Here is a 14,502-nt window from a genome sequence, read left to right on the forward strand (position 1 = left end):
AGGGCCCCACTGCCAAGAGACAGACATGATAAAGCCCTACTGGAACTTGCCCAAGCAAACCTAAACAAGTCAAAATCCTTCTGGAAGAATGTCCCATGGACAAATGAGACAGAATTAGAGCTGTTTGGAAAAAAACATCACCCCTATGTTTACAGAATACAAAATCAAGCTTTTATTGACAAGAACACCATTCCTAAGGTTAAACATGGAGGATATTCAGTGATGCTTTGGGGTTGGTGTGCTGCATTTGGCACAGAGTGCTTTGAACGAGTTAATGGCATATGCGGGATAGATCATGTATGGAAATTAGATTGTGAAACATCCCGTCCCAAATTGCATGTATAACTAAATTCTTTTTTAATTTACCCCAGTATGCATGATTACTTACCCGCCAGGACGGCTCTTCCAATGTAGAGCTGACCCAGCGAAGTACTGACTTCCAGGTTTGTGACCTAGAAGTCCTACTGTGCATGGGCAACCCTCAGTCAACTCACAAGCCATGGGTCAACGGAGAGTGACCCCGTCTTATGTAATTTAGACATTACCAAGCTGAACAGAAGCGCATTGTTGAACCTAGTGTCAGAAAGATATGGTTCTCCGTAGAAACCAGGAGTTTTCCAGCAGGACAATGACCCCAAACACACTTCAAAGGATGAAAGAATGATTCAAGGCAAGACGACGGAAGTGGTCAGGAATGGGTCCAGATCTAAATCTCATAGAAAACCTGTGCAGAGACCTGAAAACAGCTCTTGGGAAAATGCGCTTTCCAATCTGAGAGATCGGGATCAGTTTAAACAAGAGTGGGAGAAACTGCCAACAGAGGGGTGGGAGAGGCTCATCCATGTCTCACTCATCAGCTGACTGCAGTTCTATTGGCCAAAGACTGTGCTACCAAATATTAAGTCTAGGGAGTCTATAAATGTGCCAGGATTTCTTTTTATTTTCAGATGTCAAAAGGGTAGACTATTAAATTCTGCATCAAAAGCAAAGAGCGAGGGCGACAATATTTTTGGCCACGTTTGTAGCAATTACTGAAACACATTCCTACTTGTGTCCTTGCAGTTCCAGCGCAGTTCCTTTTCGTCCCCCGATGTCCCATATTATGATGGAATGATCAGAACTGCCTGAAAACAGAAGCCGTTGTACCGGGTCCCAACACAAAGCAGTGACCCCAGCTGTGGGGAGAAACAACGGAAACAATTATAAAGTCAGTAATGATGGGTAAATACTTGCATGCAGCCTGGTCCCGCAAGGCACTTGTTTTTATAGGTTCTGTTATACAATCAATCATGTAACACATTCTAGAAGTGGTTAAACTCATTAACTCACAAGTGAATGGGGTATTACTTAATACTTGTGAGGGTGAATGATCTTAGCAAATCTTAAAAGTAAATGTTGATGAGAATAGTAATCATAACAACAACAATAAGATAATCAAAAGCAGATGCTTGCATTTCAGACCAGAACATAAATTCCATATTTGAAGGAGGGGGAGGGAGGAAGGGAGGGGGGGAGGGGAGATATCATAAATGTTTTTTTCTGAACATAAAATACATTTGTTGTGTGTAGAATATATATTTGTATTATATGTATTCAATATAGTGCTAGAAAACCAAAAGACAACACAAAAACCACAATCTAATACCTATTAAAGGTAAAGCAAATTTTGCTAGTAATTAATGAAAACATAATACAAAGAACAATGTTAGACAGACGTCACTACTCTACTAGTCATGGAAAAAGCCAACAGCTACAGGATCCGGATAACAGCAGAAAGTCTACACTAGTAAATTGCTATAATTAGATGTTAGAGTTAATTCCTTCATGCTTAGCAACCTTTAAAAACATAAGCTTAATCTCTAAAAGCCCACTAAATGGAATATATGGGAAGGGGGTCCTAGACTGCACACCCTAAATATATATAATGGTAGTTGCAACCTGTTGAGACTGTTAATGCAGACACAAAAAAAAAGACAAATCACAAATGCACAACTCGAAATTACTAATTATAAATACATTTTGCAATAAAATGTTTGCAATAAATAGAGGTTTTTAGCATAATCATGGCCAAGGTTATGGGCCTACCCACCATATCCAGGTAACCTCTGTAGGGTAGGTCTTGTAGGTTTGGGGGTGTCCTACGCCCTGTATGTTAGGGACCTGCCCTACAGAGGTTACCTGGATATGGTGGGTAGGCCCATATACCCTTGGCCATGATTATGCTAAAAACCTCTAATTATTGCAAAAATTAGAATGCAAAATGTATAGACCTTACTCTATGGGGGTCTATTGTATTTTTTCAAGACGCAAGAGTGTGCCGCATAATTTGTTTTATATATATATATATGTAATTTGGAGTTGTGCATCTGTGATTAATCTCTAAAAGCTGCAAGACATTGGAATGATCATAGTCTATTGTTTAAGTCAGATACGATAACACTGGAATAACAATTTTTTGGGTAAAAAAAAAAAGTTACATTATTTGAAGAGTTGGCAAATATATTCTGAAGGAAGCCATCATAAAGAGGATATTTTGTCAATTTTGTTTTAAATATTATATGGTGCCCTGTAATCCATTTTAGATATAAAAAAAGGAGATTTATGTGCTTACCTGTTAAATCCTTTTCTTCGATTCCATAGGGGACACAGGCTCTACGCTGGGTATAGGTTGGTGGGATGGAGTCCGGGCACCGCACAGTCAACTGTGTAAGTCACAGCCCAGGATCCCCCTCCTCTCATACCCCGCCCCTAGCCACAGGTAATTCAGTCAAGTTAACAAGCCTAAAGGTGTATATCCACTAGACGAGAGTGGAACGACTGTACGATTACAACATTGTAATTGTGCAATCGTTCTTCACCTTGTGCAGTAGATAATGTGCCCACACTTAATGATGTGTCGTTCAGTGCAGGCACCCTCTCTCATCCCAGAACATGTCCAACCTGTCGTTATCGGCAGGTTGACCTGCATGTACAGGCGATGATGGATGTCAAAAACGAGCAGCGGGAGCGCGCATCGCAGGTCGTTATCAACATTTTAATCTACAATTAATGAGTGATTGAACGATAACGATGACGTAATCGTTCAATCGCCTAGTGGATACGCACCTTAACGCAAGGAGCAAGAAGGAGGAGGAGGAAGACCGGCATGCACTCAGGTCCAAACACACAAGAAATGTGAACAGGAGAGCCAAGAGCAGAGCAAAGCCCCACAAGCCAGGTGCGTCAGGGTGGGAGCCTTGTGTCCCCTATGGAATCGAAGAAAAGGATTTAACAGGTAAGCATATAAATCTCCTTACTTCTTTCTCCATAGGGGACACAAACTCTATGCTGGGATGTCCCAAAGCTAATCCCCTAAAGTAGGGGACGCTACTGGGCTGCACTGAGGACCCTTCGCCCAAAAGCTGCATTAGGGGTGGCGAAGGTGTCAAAGGAATAGAACTGCAGGAACATATTGGCAGAAGACCATATGGCCGCCTTACACAGCAGCTCCACATCGCACTGCCCACGAAGTTCCCACCGACCGGGTTCAATGAGCCCTCACCACAGACGGTGCAGGAAGGTCTACCGCAGCATAAGTGTGGCGAATAGCCAAACTGCTCCATTTGACCAGCGACTGCTCAGTAGGCAGCCCGTCCCGTTTGCGAAAGTCATACAGGACAAAGAGAGCACCTGTCCTACGCATGTCCTTTTTCCTGTCCACATAAATCCAGAGGGCCCGCACGACATCTAATGAGGCCTCCTCAGGAGAAGAATCAAGAAACCAAAATCTCTTGATTGATGTGAAACCTGGAAACAACCTTAGGAAGGTAACCTAGGCGCGTTTGAAGGACAGCTCTGTCCTGGTGAAAGATTAGAAATGGAGAGCGACAGGAGAATGTGCTCATGTCCGAAACCCGTTGGGCAGAAGCTATGGCAAGGAGAAAGACAGTCTTCCAGGTAAGCCAACAAATGTCCACTGTGTCCAAGGGCTCAAAAGGCAAAGACTGAAGGGCCCTTAGAACCAGAGACAAATTCCAAAGAGCCACCGGCGGTACAAAAAAGGTCAGAACATCAGGCAACAGCGCAATTTGTCTCTGAAAGAGAATCGAAAGAGCCGAAACCTGCACTTTTAGTGAAGCAAGGTGGAGGCCCAAATCCGCCTGCAAAAAGGAGAGAACTCAAGAGAGTCAGGATGACCTGGGGTTAATAAGCAAACATCAGTTATAGTATGTCTCAAGATCCACGCCGTCAAAGCGAGACGGGCCAGATCCGGATGAAAGCACGGGCCCTGAGACACAAAATCTGGCTGCAGTGGAAGATGCAGAGGAGAGTCAACGGAGAGGCCCTGTAAATCCGCATACCACGCCCTCCATAGTCAATAAGGAGCCACTTGGATCACAGTGCCACCTTCCAACTTCAATTTGCAGAGGACCTGCTGATTTAAAGAGATTGGAGGGAACATGTAGAGAAGCGGAAACGTCCACTGACCCGCCAGAGCATCCACCAGAAAGGCCGCCAGATCTCTGGTGCGAGTGGAGTATCTCGGAACTTGGCAATTGTGTCGAGGCGCCATCATGTCGATGTCCGGCAAACCCCAACAAAGAAAAAGTAGATGAAAGACGACCAGATGTAGGGCCCATACGCCCGAATGAACGTCCGGGCAGATTGGGAAGTCTGCTTCCCAATTTTGCACTCAGGGAATGTAAACCACTGATAGGGACGGAAGATGCTTTTCCGCCCAAAGGAGAATCCAGGTGACTTCCCTCATGGCGACACAACTGCGAGTACCACCATGATGGTTTATGTAGGCGGCAGCCATCGTGTCGTAGGACTATACCTGACTGCAGAGAAGATGCAAAGCCCGACACAGGGCCCTGTAAAATGCTCGGAGTTCCAGAATGATCAGCAATCGGATCTCCTGAGCCAACCACTGACCCTAAAAAGTCTGCTGGCAGGACACTGCCACCCCCCCCCCACCCTCGAAGGCTTACGTCGGTGGTAAGTAGGACCCAGTCCTGAACCCAAAAGGGATGAAACCTGGTCAGATGGGACCCTTGGAGCCACCACCTGAGAACAACTGTCTAAGACCTGAGTTGAAGATGGGATTTGTCCCACCGGGCTAGAGTCTCCAACTGAATAGGCTGGGAATGAAACTGGGCATACTCCACCATGTCGAAGGTGGAGACCAGATAGCCCAGAATCTGCATGCAAGAGCGAATTGACATCAGGTGGTGATGCAGAATCAAACGATTCTTGGACTGTAAGTCCAGAACCTCGTCTGCTGGGAGAAGCACCCGCTGAGCCCTAGTTTATCAAGGCTCCTAAATGCACCATTTCCTGAGAGGGAGTTAGAGAGGATTTCTTCCAAATGATGACCCATCCGTGAGCCTGGAGAAGATACACAGTGATCCGAATGTGCTCCCTGAGAACCTCCTGAGAGTGGGCAAGGAGAAGTAAGTTGTCAAGGTAAGGAAAAATTCAGAATCCCGTTCTGAAGATGAGCCGCCATGACCTTCGTGAAGACCTGAGGAGCCGTGGAAAGTCCAAATGGCAAGGCCTGAAATTGGAAAGGATTCTCCTGGACCGCAAACTTGAGGAATCGCTGATGAGTGAGATGGATGGGAACATGCAAATAGGATCTTGGATGTTTAAGGAGCCCATGAAGTTCCCTGGCTCCAAGGCCAGAACAATGGAACAAAGTGATTCCATTCGGAAATTGGGAACCCTCAAGTACCTGTTGAGAGACTTAGAATTGGTCGGAAATACCCATTTGGCTTGCGAACCAGAAACAGGCTGGCATAGAAACCCGTGCCCCACAAAGACGTGGGGGAACCAGAACAATGACCTTGGAGGCCAGAAGAGAGCGAATGGACTCCCTCAAGGCTTCTGCTCTCCTGATCCAAAGGAATGGGAAAAAAAACTCAATCGGAGGATACTCCCAAAAGGTGAACGCATAACCCTGGGAGACTACCCCTCTTACCCAGGCGTCCTCCGTGGTCGCCTTCCAAATTTCGGTAAAGAGAAGAAGCCGGCCTCCCACACTGGAAGCCCATCCAGTCATGCAGCAGGCTTTTCGACTGGCATAGCAGCCAGGCATCTGGTAGACCAGCGTCGCTTACCTGTTGGATTAGAACCCTTGGCAGAGGAACCCTGGGACCTAGAACGACAAGCCCTTGGCTTTACCCTGCGAGTGCAAATTAGAAGATAGCGACCTAGGAGCTGCCCCGAATGGGGGAAAGGCTGTCTTAGATGCCGCCATTGTAGCCACTATTTTATCAAATTCTGGACCAAAGAGAACATCCCCAAAAAAGGGGAGAGCTTCAAGGGCCTTTTTAGAAACAGAATCTGCACACCAGGAACGAAGACGAAGAGTTCTTCTTGCGGACACTGAAGAGGCCTAAACCTTGGAAGTAAGTATAGCCGTGTCTATTGCGGCTTCCCCAAGATAAGAAGACGCCTGCCGGATATGCTCCACAAGAGACAAAAGATGATTCCTGAGAGCACCTGATTAAGGCCATCCTCAAAGGCGTCTGCCCAGCGACCGATGGCCTTGGCAACCCAGGATAATGCAAGGGCCGGGCGAGCTACTGGGCCCACATTAAATAGACATAAGACAAGTCTCCAACTTCCTATCTGTCAGATCCTTAAGTGATGCCGTGTTAGGAAGAGGAAGGGTGGTATTCTTGACCAGGCGGGCAACATGTGCATCGACCGGAGGAGGAGAGACCTATTTAGCCCGATCGGCAGCCGACAGAAGATAAAAGGAAGTAATGCATTTAGAAACCAGGAAGTGCCTATTAGGGTGGGCCCAAGCCTACGCCAAAAGATCCTCAAGCTGCGCTAAGGAAGGAAATTCAGTAACAGCCTTCTTTTGTCGTATAAACACTGGAGCACTGGACACAGGGGCCGGCTCCACATTCTTGATTTGCAGAACTGATTTAACTGCTTTGATCAAGGAAAATACGTCTACTTGAGGCGGTGATTCCTCTGGAATAGAAGACGACTCCACATCAGAGGCACCATAAATGTCTTCCTCCTGGTCGGAGGGAACATCAGTCAGATTCAATATCAGACAAGGGTGTAGAGCTTCCCCTTTTAGAAGGCTTACACTTAGAAGCGCACTCCCTGTCCAGCATTTGTCTGAAAAACTCAGACACCTGCGCTAACCCGTGAACTGACTGCGTAAAGGATTGCATCCAAGGAGGCTCCATACCAAAAGGCAGCAAAGGGGACGGCATCACACTGGAAATCTGGGCCATATCTGAAGGTCCACCAGCTGGAGGAGCACCCACAGAGGCTGAGAGCCTATCCACTACTTGTAGCATTACCTGGGATAACAAAGAAATACAAACAGGTTCCTGGCTAGTAGCCGGCGCAGCAGAAGGGCCCTCCTGCTGTGAAAACAGCGAACACAGAGACCATCGTGGTCCAGAACCTGTGAAGAAAACACAGCAGTACAAGTCCTACAATTACCCAGCATAGAGGCACCCTCCTCCTTGGGAGCTTTACCCCTGGAAGACATAGTAAAGAAATCCAAGGAGAACACCACACGCCAGAGCAAGAACTGTGATGTGCAAATAAGGGCAGAGCAGAGAATGTAAATGCACCACAAATAAACAAATATGTGGGACAATGCAGAGACTGAGATTATGCAAAGTACATTAACAGTCAAACACACAGAAACATTTAATGCAAAATAAGAAAGGCAGTAAGCGCTCAACAAACCAGCCCCAAAAGGGGAGGAAGGGGCAATATGTATAACCTGACCACTGAGGGCGAGGAACACAGGGAGACCAGGAGCCTGCACTCTCCAGAGACCAACTGAAACTGCAGGCACTCAGAAAATGGCTGCCCAGCATCTGTGAGGAGGGGAGAGAGGAGGAGGTATGACCTTGGAACAGACTTCCTCTTATTAGGCAAAGCGTCCGGGGCGGGTGAGAAGCCAGCGGGAAGAGCCTACCTCCACCTTATGGCATGGACCCCAGGGTAAATGGCTGCCAATCTGCACAGTGCCCTGGTAGTCTAGTGGGGACGCGGAGAGGACCCAGGTACCCACTGCCAGTGTCTCCCATACCAACGGTGAGAAACCGCGATCACGCGGCTCTTACCTATCACCCTGCTGCGGCTGCAAGCTCCCTCTGAGACTGGGAGCTCCGGCCGAGGACACTAGCCCAGTCGCCAATACCGCGGCGCTGGAGCAGCAGCGCAGGCATCCTCTAGGACGCCTAGCGCTGCATACTCAGTAAAAAAAAAGTTAATAAAATGATATAAATCACTAAAGCTGTAAGCACAACTAACACTGTGTGCCTGACCACAGGCACCAATACAAAACTGAAGCGCATGTATCTGGGGGCAGGGTATGGGGAGGTGGGGGCAGCCCTGGGCTGTAACTTACAGAGTTAACTGTGTGGCGTCCGGACTCCATCCCACCATCCTATACCCAACGTAGAGCCGGTCTCCCCTATGGAGAAAGAAGAAACTACATTTATTCCAATCAGATTTTTTTTCTGGTAACAGGTTCACAGTAACTCACATGGAGATATGATGGACCAGTTCGATTACATATGAATTGTCCGGCCTTATCATTCAGTGCGAGACTTGCATCAGAGAACACAAGTTCCAGAGCACAACTGCCCATCCAGCTTAAGCTTATTAAGTGTCCACTCACCTGTGTGTCCCTTAAATGTGGTAATGAGGCTGCAGTTGTCTTGTTCAAGTTTCAGTATCGTAACCTGTCCAGAATGGTCTCCGACAAATACATGTCTTGTCTCCACGTCAAATCTGTCAGGCCAATGTCAAGGAACTTAAAACCATGCTGCCTTTGTTCTTAATGTGTTTTCTTCAATCAATCACCTTTCCATAACTGACAGCACCCAGAAGATCAGATCATATGTCAGTGATTAGTTGCATGAGATGGGTTCACAGCCAATGTAAAATCATGGTTGCAGTACATGAGCAGGTGTCACAGCTTCAGCAGATACCCCTCTGCAGGGAACTTTAGTAGTGAACGGAGGCAAATTACTAAGAGCAATGCATGATACCCTGGTTTTATGGACAGTGCTCTTATAACAGTACGACAAGCGCACATCAAAAGCGCATCTGATCTCCACACTCAGGAGCGGCCTCCGCAAAGAAAATAAGTTCCTAGTGCACTCCTCGAACTCGAAAACACAGGCGCAAAGTAATATTAAAAGTATAGGATGAGATACGCTATGAGCTGGTACAGCATTCAAATCTCTTTGTAAATAGATGTACATGTCAAGGAAAGCCCTAACAATACACCTTCGTCTTATAAGCTCAATCTGCAAAATGAAATTTCATCTGTGAACTGCTACTAAAACGAGGAGCACCGGGACACCTACTCCTTGCTTTCAATCCACCAGTCACCTCTCTGCCTGTGCAAACGGCTGCAAAGCTCCTATATGTGCCTATCTTGCTCTACGAATCTCTCTGACCAGGTGGAAAGTAAGGCACAGAGCGGGACCACACTTGTGTTTGCGCTGCAGAGAGGTCAATTTGCCTTTCATAAATTTTTTAACTGCGCACGTATTTTATATCATGATCTACTTGCTTCATAAATTACTGTATCGAATTTCAAAGCCCAGCAGTGTTCCCTAAAAGCACCAGGCTTGTGTAAATTAATTTACTCTATAAATATTTTCAGTTAAAAAATGTAAACCTTGAATTGTAAAATTTGAGATATTATAGAAAGTAAAAAATATAACTAAAATGCTTATAAAATGTCAATGCAACAGAATGGAATATCCTGAAGTATATATAAAGCCACAGCACTTTATATGACAAAGTACTTCTACAGATCCACACAACTGCAGGCTAACACCAATAGCTACAGAGTTAAATGGTGCAGTTCTCAATGCAATATTAACATTAAAAAGAGGAGTTTCTGAGAACTAAGGTTCAGGCTGAATGTTTACACCCGGTCACCACATGAATTTCATTTCCACAGTAAACTCTGGGCCCCACATCAATCTATGAGCCAAATCAAAAACATTCTTTCCATCCACATTACTGATTACATCAAAATGGTTAGGTTACATCTATACATTAACACTTGCTTTCCTCAGTCTCATTTCCGACAAGTCTTTAATCACACCGTCAAGTATTAGTGGTACATCATGAATACATTGCACTGCAAGATTAAAATGGTCGGCACTCCAATCCATTTACTGTAGAGCGGCATATAAATAAAATATTGCGTACAACATATGTGAGTAACATAAGCCCTGCTTAGCAGCTGTGACTGCAAGCTCGTCAGGTGAACTACATGGCTCCAGCTGATTTGTAATTGTATGCCTTAGCATATCAAGTGGAAGCGGAAAAGCCCCCTTTAGTATGAAGTCTGTTGAGGTCCTCCAGAGCCACCAGTAGCTAAAAAGGATTAATACAAATATTATACAGTTTGGTCTAATATAATTGGGGGTGCAGCCAGGACCATATAAAAGATCTCTTAACAAAATCTTTCTTCCATAAAATGAATCATTTGTGCCGTTTACACTTCTCTATAGCTTCGGTTCAACTTGTCCACAATCCCATCACTCCTAGTAGGCCAGACGCTGTAAAACGTACACCACACACATATGGAGACAAGCTGGGAATGGAGTGACGGGCGTACACCAGAAGGAATGTGAAAGGATACTGGAGACATGAAGCACAGGCTGCAGTGCGGTAGTTCCCTAGGCGTTTCCCAGTCTCTGAGCAGTGCCAGGTGAACTGCTTGTCCTGACCCGTGCTCAGCATCCACTCCATCTCCAGGATGAAGAGAACCATCGTTACTCTGCTTTGGTGCGCTGCATGGTAACACAACAGCCAGATAGTGAGCCCTTAACTACACTTTCTGTTGGACAAGAGTAAACTCATTAGATAGTGAGACAGTGGGTATAGTGGGTATAGCTTTTCCCTATGATAAAGTGACTACTTACTACTGTACGTGCAGTAGAGACTGTAGGCGAGATAGAACGTGGATTTTTCTCGACCAAAAGAAACAAACAATGAAACAAACAAAACATACGGCCTGGAGGGAATTATATTTTTCAAAAGCATAATCAGATTATTAAGCACCAGTGAATGCGTGTGTAGAAATGAGCATTAGAGACGGACTAGCAAGGGAGCGCTTACTAAATAGGCCCACAGAATATAAAAACATTTTGGAGATAGAAAGATGCAAGACAAATGATCACCCCATACAGTCAGCCAGTGTGTCTGAAGAAGCGGAGACAGGCAATATTGGATTGGTCAACTTTATTATTAGCTGTGGTCTCTAATGTAAAATATATTGCTACTCTTTCCAATCCATTCAATGCAAATATAGTAACATCATATCCACTACAGACAGGGATATACTATTGGTGCTTCCTTACCAAGGTACGTTCTTGATGGGTTCATTTTGTTGTAATCTTCAGCTAAAATAAATTCCTGCAGAGGGGGGGGGGGGGAAACAAAGAAAAGTTAATTACGCTGCAGATCTGTATAATACCATACAATACCATAGCCATTCTTATCAAACACCTTTGCATGTGCCATTTCTGATCTTATCCCAAATGGATCCATTTGATCATTTTAAGATCAAATTCATATTTTAGACAAACAAAAACTATAAGCAACATCGCCAAATTAACAGATTTATCCACACAGAGAAAATAAAAGGCTTCCATGACCTGAAAATAACAAATCTGATTAATTCCCTGGATTAATAAATCACATTAATAAGGTAACATTATTTCTTGCAAGAAAAGCATCCATTTATTTAGTTATTCCATTACCACCTCCACAGCCTGACTGCACTTTCAGTGAATAATCCTTTATAAACAAAAGTAAAATATATTCCCTCCAGTTACAGTAGATAACCTCACACCCCATACTCAACCTGGTATTAAGCCGCAAAATCCATGAGCGATATCGTTAAGTGTTTCTCCTACACTGTCGAGCTCAACGTGTTAACGACATTGAATGAGATATTGTTCAGTGACGGACCCTCCCTCATCCCCATACTTGCAGAACCTGACGATATAGTCAGGTTACCCTGCAAGTACGAGCGATGAAAGACATTGCTAATGATCCGCAGGAGAGTGCATAGTTAACGATGTCTTGCATACATACTGGACGATATTGAACACGATGAACGATATCGTCTAGTGCACAGGTTCTCAAACGCAGGACCCCAAACGGTGCATGTTTTTCAGGTCTCCTCACAGAATCACAAGTGAAATAATTAGCACCAACTGTGGATCTTTTAAAATGGGTCAGTGAGTAATGACTACACCTGTGCACCTGCTGGGTGACCTGCAAACATGAACTGTGTGAGGTCCTGAGGACAGAGTTTGAGAAGCATTGGTCTAGTGTGTATGCGGCATTACTCTGTGAGAGATATCTATAATTAATGGCTGTATCAATAATTTTTTTATTTTATTAGATGAAAATTACAAAATTATTTAAAATATTTTATTATGCTACTGGTGCATATATCTAGACACAGATAAATGAGAGTGTATTCTCAAATGCTGCCCATATAGAGGCAGATACTGTTGTTTGCCTTCAGCTCCATGTGACCAAATTGGATAAATTATATAAAATTGTATATTACAGGGTTTTTTTTGGTTTTCTTTTAATTGTAAAAAGCAACTTCTTGCAAGACTTCACACAGGAAAAGCAGGGGGTATAAAATCAGCATCAATCTGGCTATTTCAATAGCCTGAATATGGATCTGACGTTTTAAAGATTACAAAATTAGCGTGGATCCAGTATTCCTAGGTATGTGCGTGAATTTAGTGTGGATCCGGTTTTTACCCCCACTCGCCCAAACCTGAACATGAGCAGGCAGGATGGGGACAAGGCCACACATTCATAGGTCCGGCAAACACTTTGGGCAGTGAAGTTTTATTGGCTGGGGCACTTCATAAGTTGTTCGCCCTACAAATCTGTTCCTGAATCTGGGTGAATGACACATTACCTGTATTATCCAGCCAGTAGGTCAGTTCCTGACTTCATAACTATGGGATAAGTGTGGGATATTGGTTTATTATGGAGATCTCTTTGTTTGGCTGTTGGCTGTATTGGACGCTGACTAGTCCTTAAAAAACTTGCTTAGTGGTTGCCTGCTTATTATAGCATAATTTGAGAAGGAACTAAATAGAAAACACCTTATGCCTGCAAAATAAATAAGTTTACAGATTGCTTCTTCTAGCATAAAAGAAGCATTTACACAATGTTTTTTGTCTGGCAATGGGAGACAATTAAAACAGCAGTTTTTTTTTCTTCTTCTTTAAATAGCAAGTTCTGTATCATTCAACCATGCATCATTTCACAGTCCTATATGGTTCCAAAACATTTGCAGGAAAACAAATATAGTTGCCTGTTAACGACAGTCAGCTAGCTAAATAGACAGAGGCTCTAATGCTCTCAGCATGTCATATGATGGCAAAGGGGTGAGAATGTTAGTGATAAATGAGCTCAGAGGCAAATTCCAAAGCATCTCTGCTCATCACATCGTTTGTCATGTGACTCTGGTTGTCATGGTAGCCGCTAACATTGTAGAAAACCTGCCAAATTTAATAGCAGTCTTAAGAAATAAACCAAGAAAAAAAAAGCAATTACCAAGCTGCTTTTTAAAGCCTGCCACATAGATGTGTAAAAAAAATAAAAATAAAAATGCATGTTTCCCCTAGATAATGATACATGAATGCATGATTTCACGATGAACCACTGGGTTACTGGTATAGAAATCTTGTACTGGAATTTTGTGAGAATTGCTCAGTTTTTCCTGTGGTTACGGTTCCATTTACAAATTAATTATTTGATGCATTATAATATCGCACAATTCCAGGATGCTTCAGAAACAATCTTCAGAAGAATTTTTACCTACACATTACTGGGATTGGCTCTGTGTCACCACCCCAACATTACTGCTGTATTTACATGGTTTGTGGGGAATGGGAATGAAGTCCCGACACCAGCAGCTCGAAGGGAGAAGATCCCGACAAGGCAGGTAAGTACCCTATCCCTACCCCTCTAATCCCCCCCAGCCCTATCCCTCCCTTAGTGGTGCCTAACCCTCCCCCCTAGGGGTGCCTAACCCTAACCTCCCCCTAAAAAAACCCTAATCTTAACCCTGCTATGCTCCCTAAACCTAGCCCTCCCCCCTCGCGGCTAACATTAAGGGCGCACTGGATTTACCTAGTTCAGGATGACGTCCGGCGTCGAGATTAAGATAGGCGTCAGTATTTCGGCGCCTATCTTAATTCCCTTGTCGGGATTTGGATGTCGGTATTGAGACTGGCGGCATTGCGGCCACCAGTCTCATAACTACATCCCGGTTTGTGGAGCCAGCAGAGCTAACTATGGCTTCCCAAGCATCATAAAAGTTTTAATTCTCAGCCATGTGACACTGCAAATTAGCCTCATAGCACAGCTACAGCGGCAGCAGCCATTCATGCCTTGTAAGATAACAATTTAGAGACGCTATATATTGGAATAAAAGAGGGGGAAGAAAAAGGGAAGGGTACAAGA

The 14,502-nt window shown here is 44.4% G+C and overlaps 1 protein-coding gene across 1 annotated transcript in view; it reads right to left on the reverse strand.

The window, feature by feature from the left end:
• WDFY2 (WD repeat and FYVE domain containing 2) overlaps positions 1-14,502 on the reverse strand; it is a 102,127-nt gene that overhangs the window by 14,474 nt on the left and 73,151 nt on the right. Inside the window, exons 4-7 of the mRNA XM_088469091.1 lie at positions 11,358-11,412; positions 10,637-10,787; positions 8,648-8,760; positions 1,049-1,175 (exon numbers count right to left, since the gene is read on the reverse strand). Of these exons, the coding sequence (XP_088325217.1) occupies positions 1,049-1,175; positions 8,648-8,760; positions 10,637-10,787; positions 11,358-11,412 (446 nt within the window). The remainder of the gene's footprint in view (positions 1-1,048; positions 1,176-8,647; positions 8,761-10,636; positions 10,788-11,357; positions 11,413-14,502) is intronic.

The sequence above is a fragment of the Taudactylus pleione genome, unplaced genomic scaffold, assembly GCF_031769625.1.
Source record: "Taudactylus pleione unplaced genomic scaffold, aTauple2 ptg000089l, whole genome shotgun sequence".
NCBI classification, from domain to species: Eukaryota; Metazoa; Chordata; class Amphibia; order Anura; family Myobatrachidae; genus Taudactylus; species Taudactylus pleione.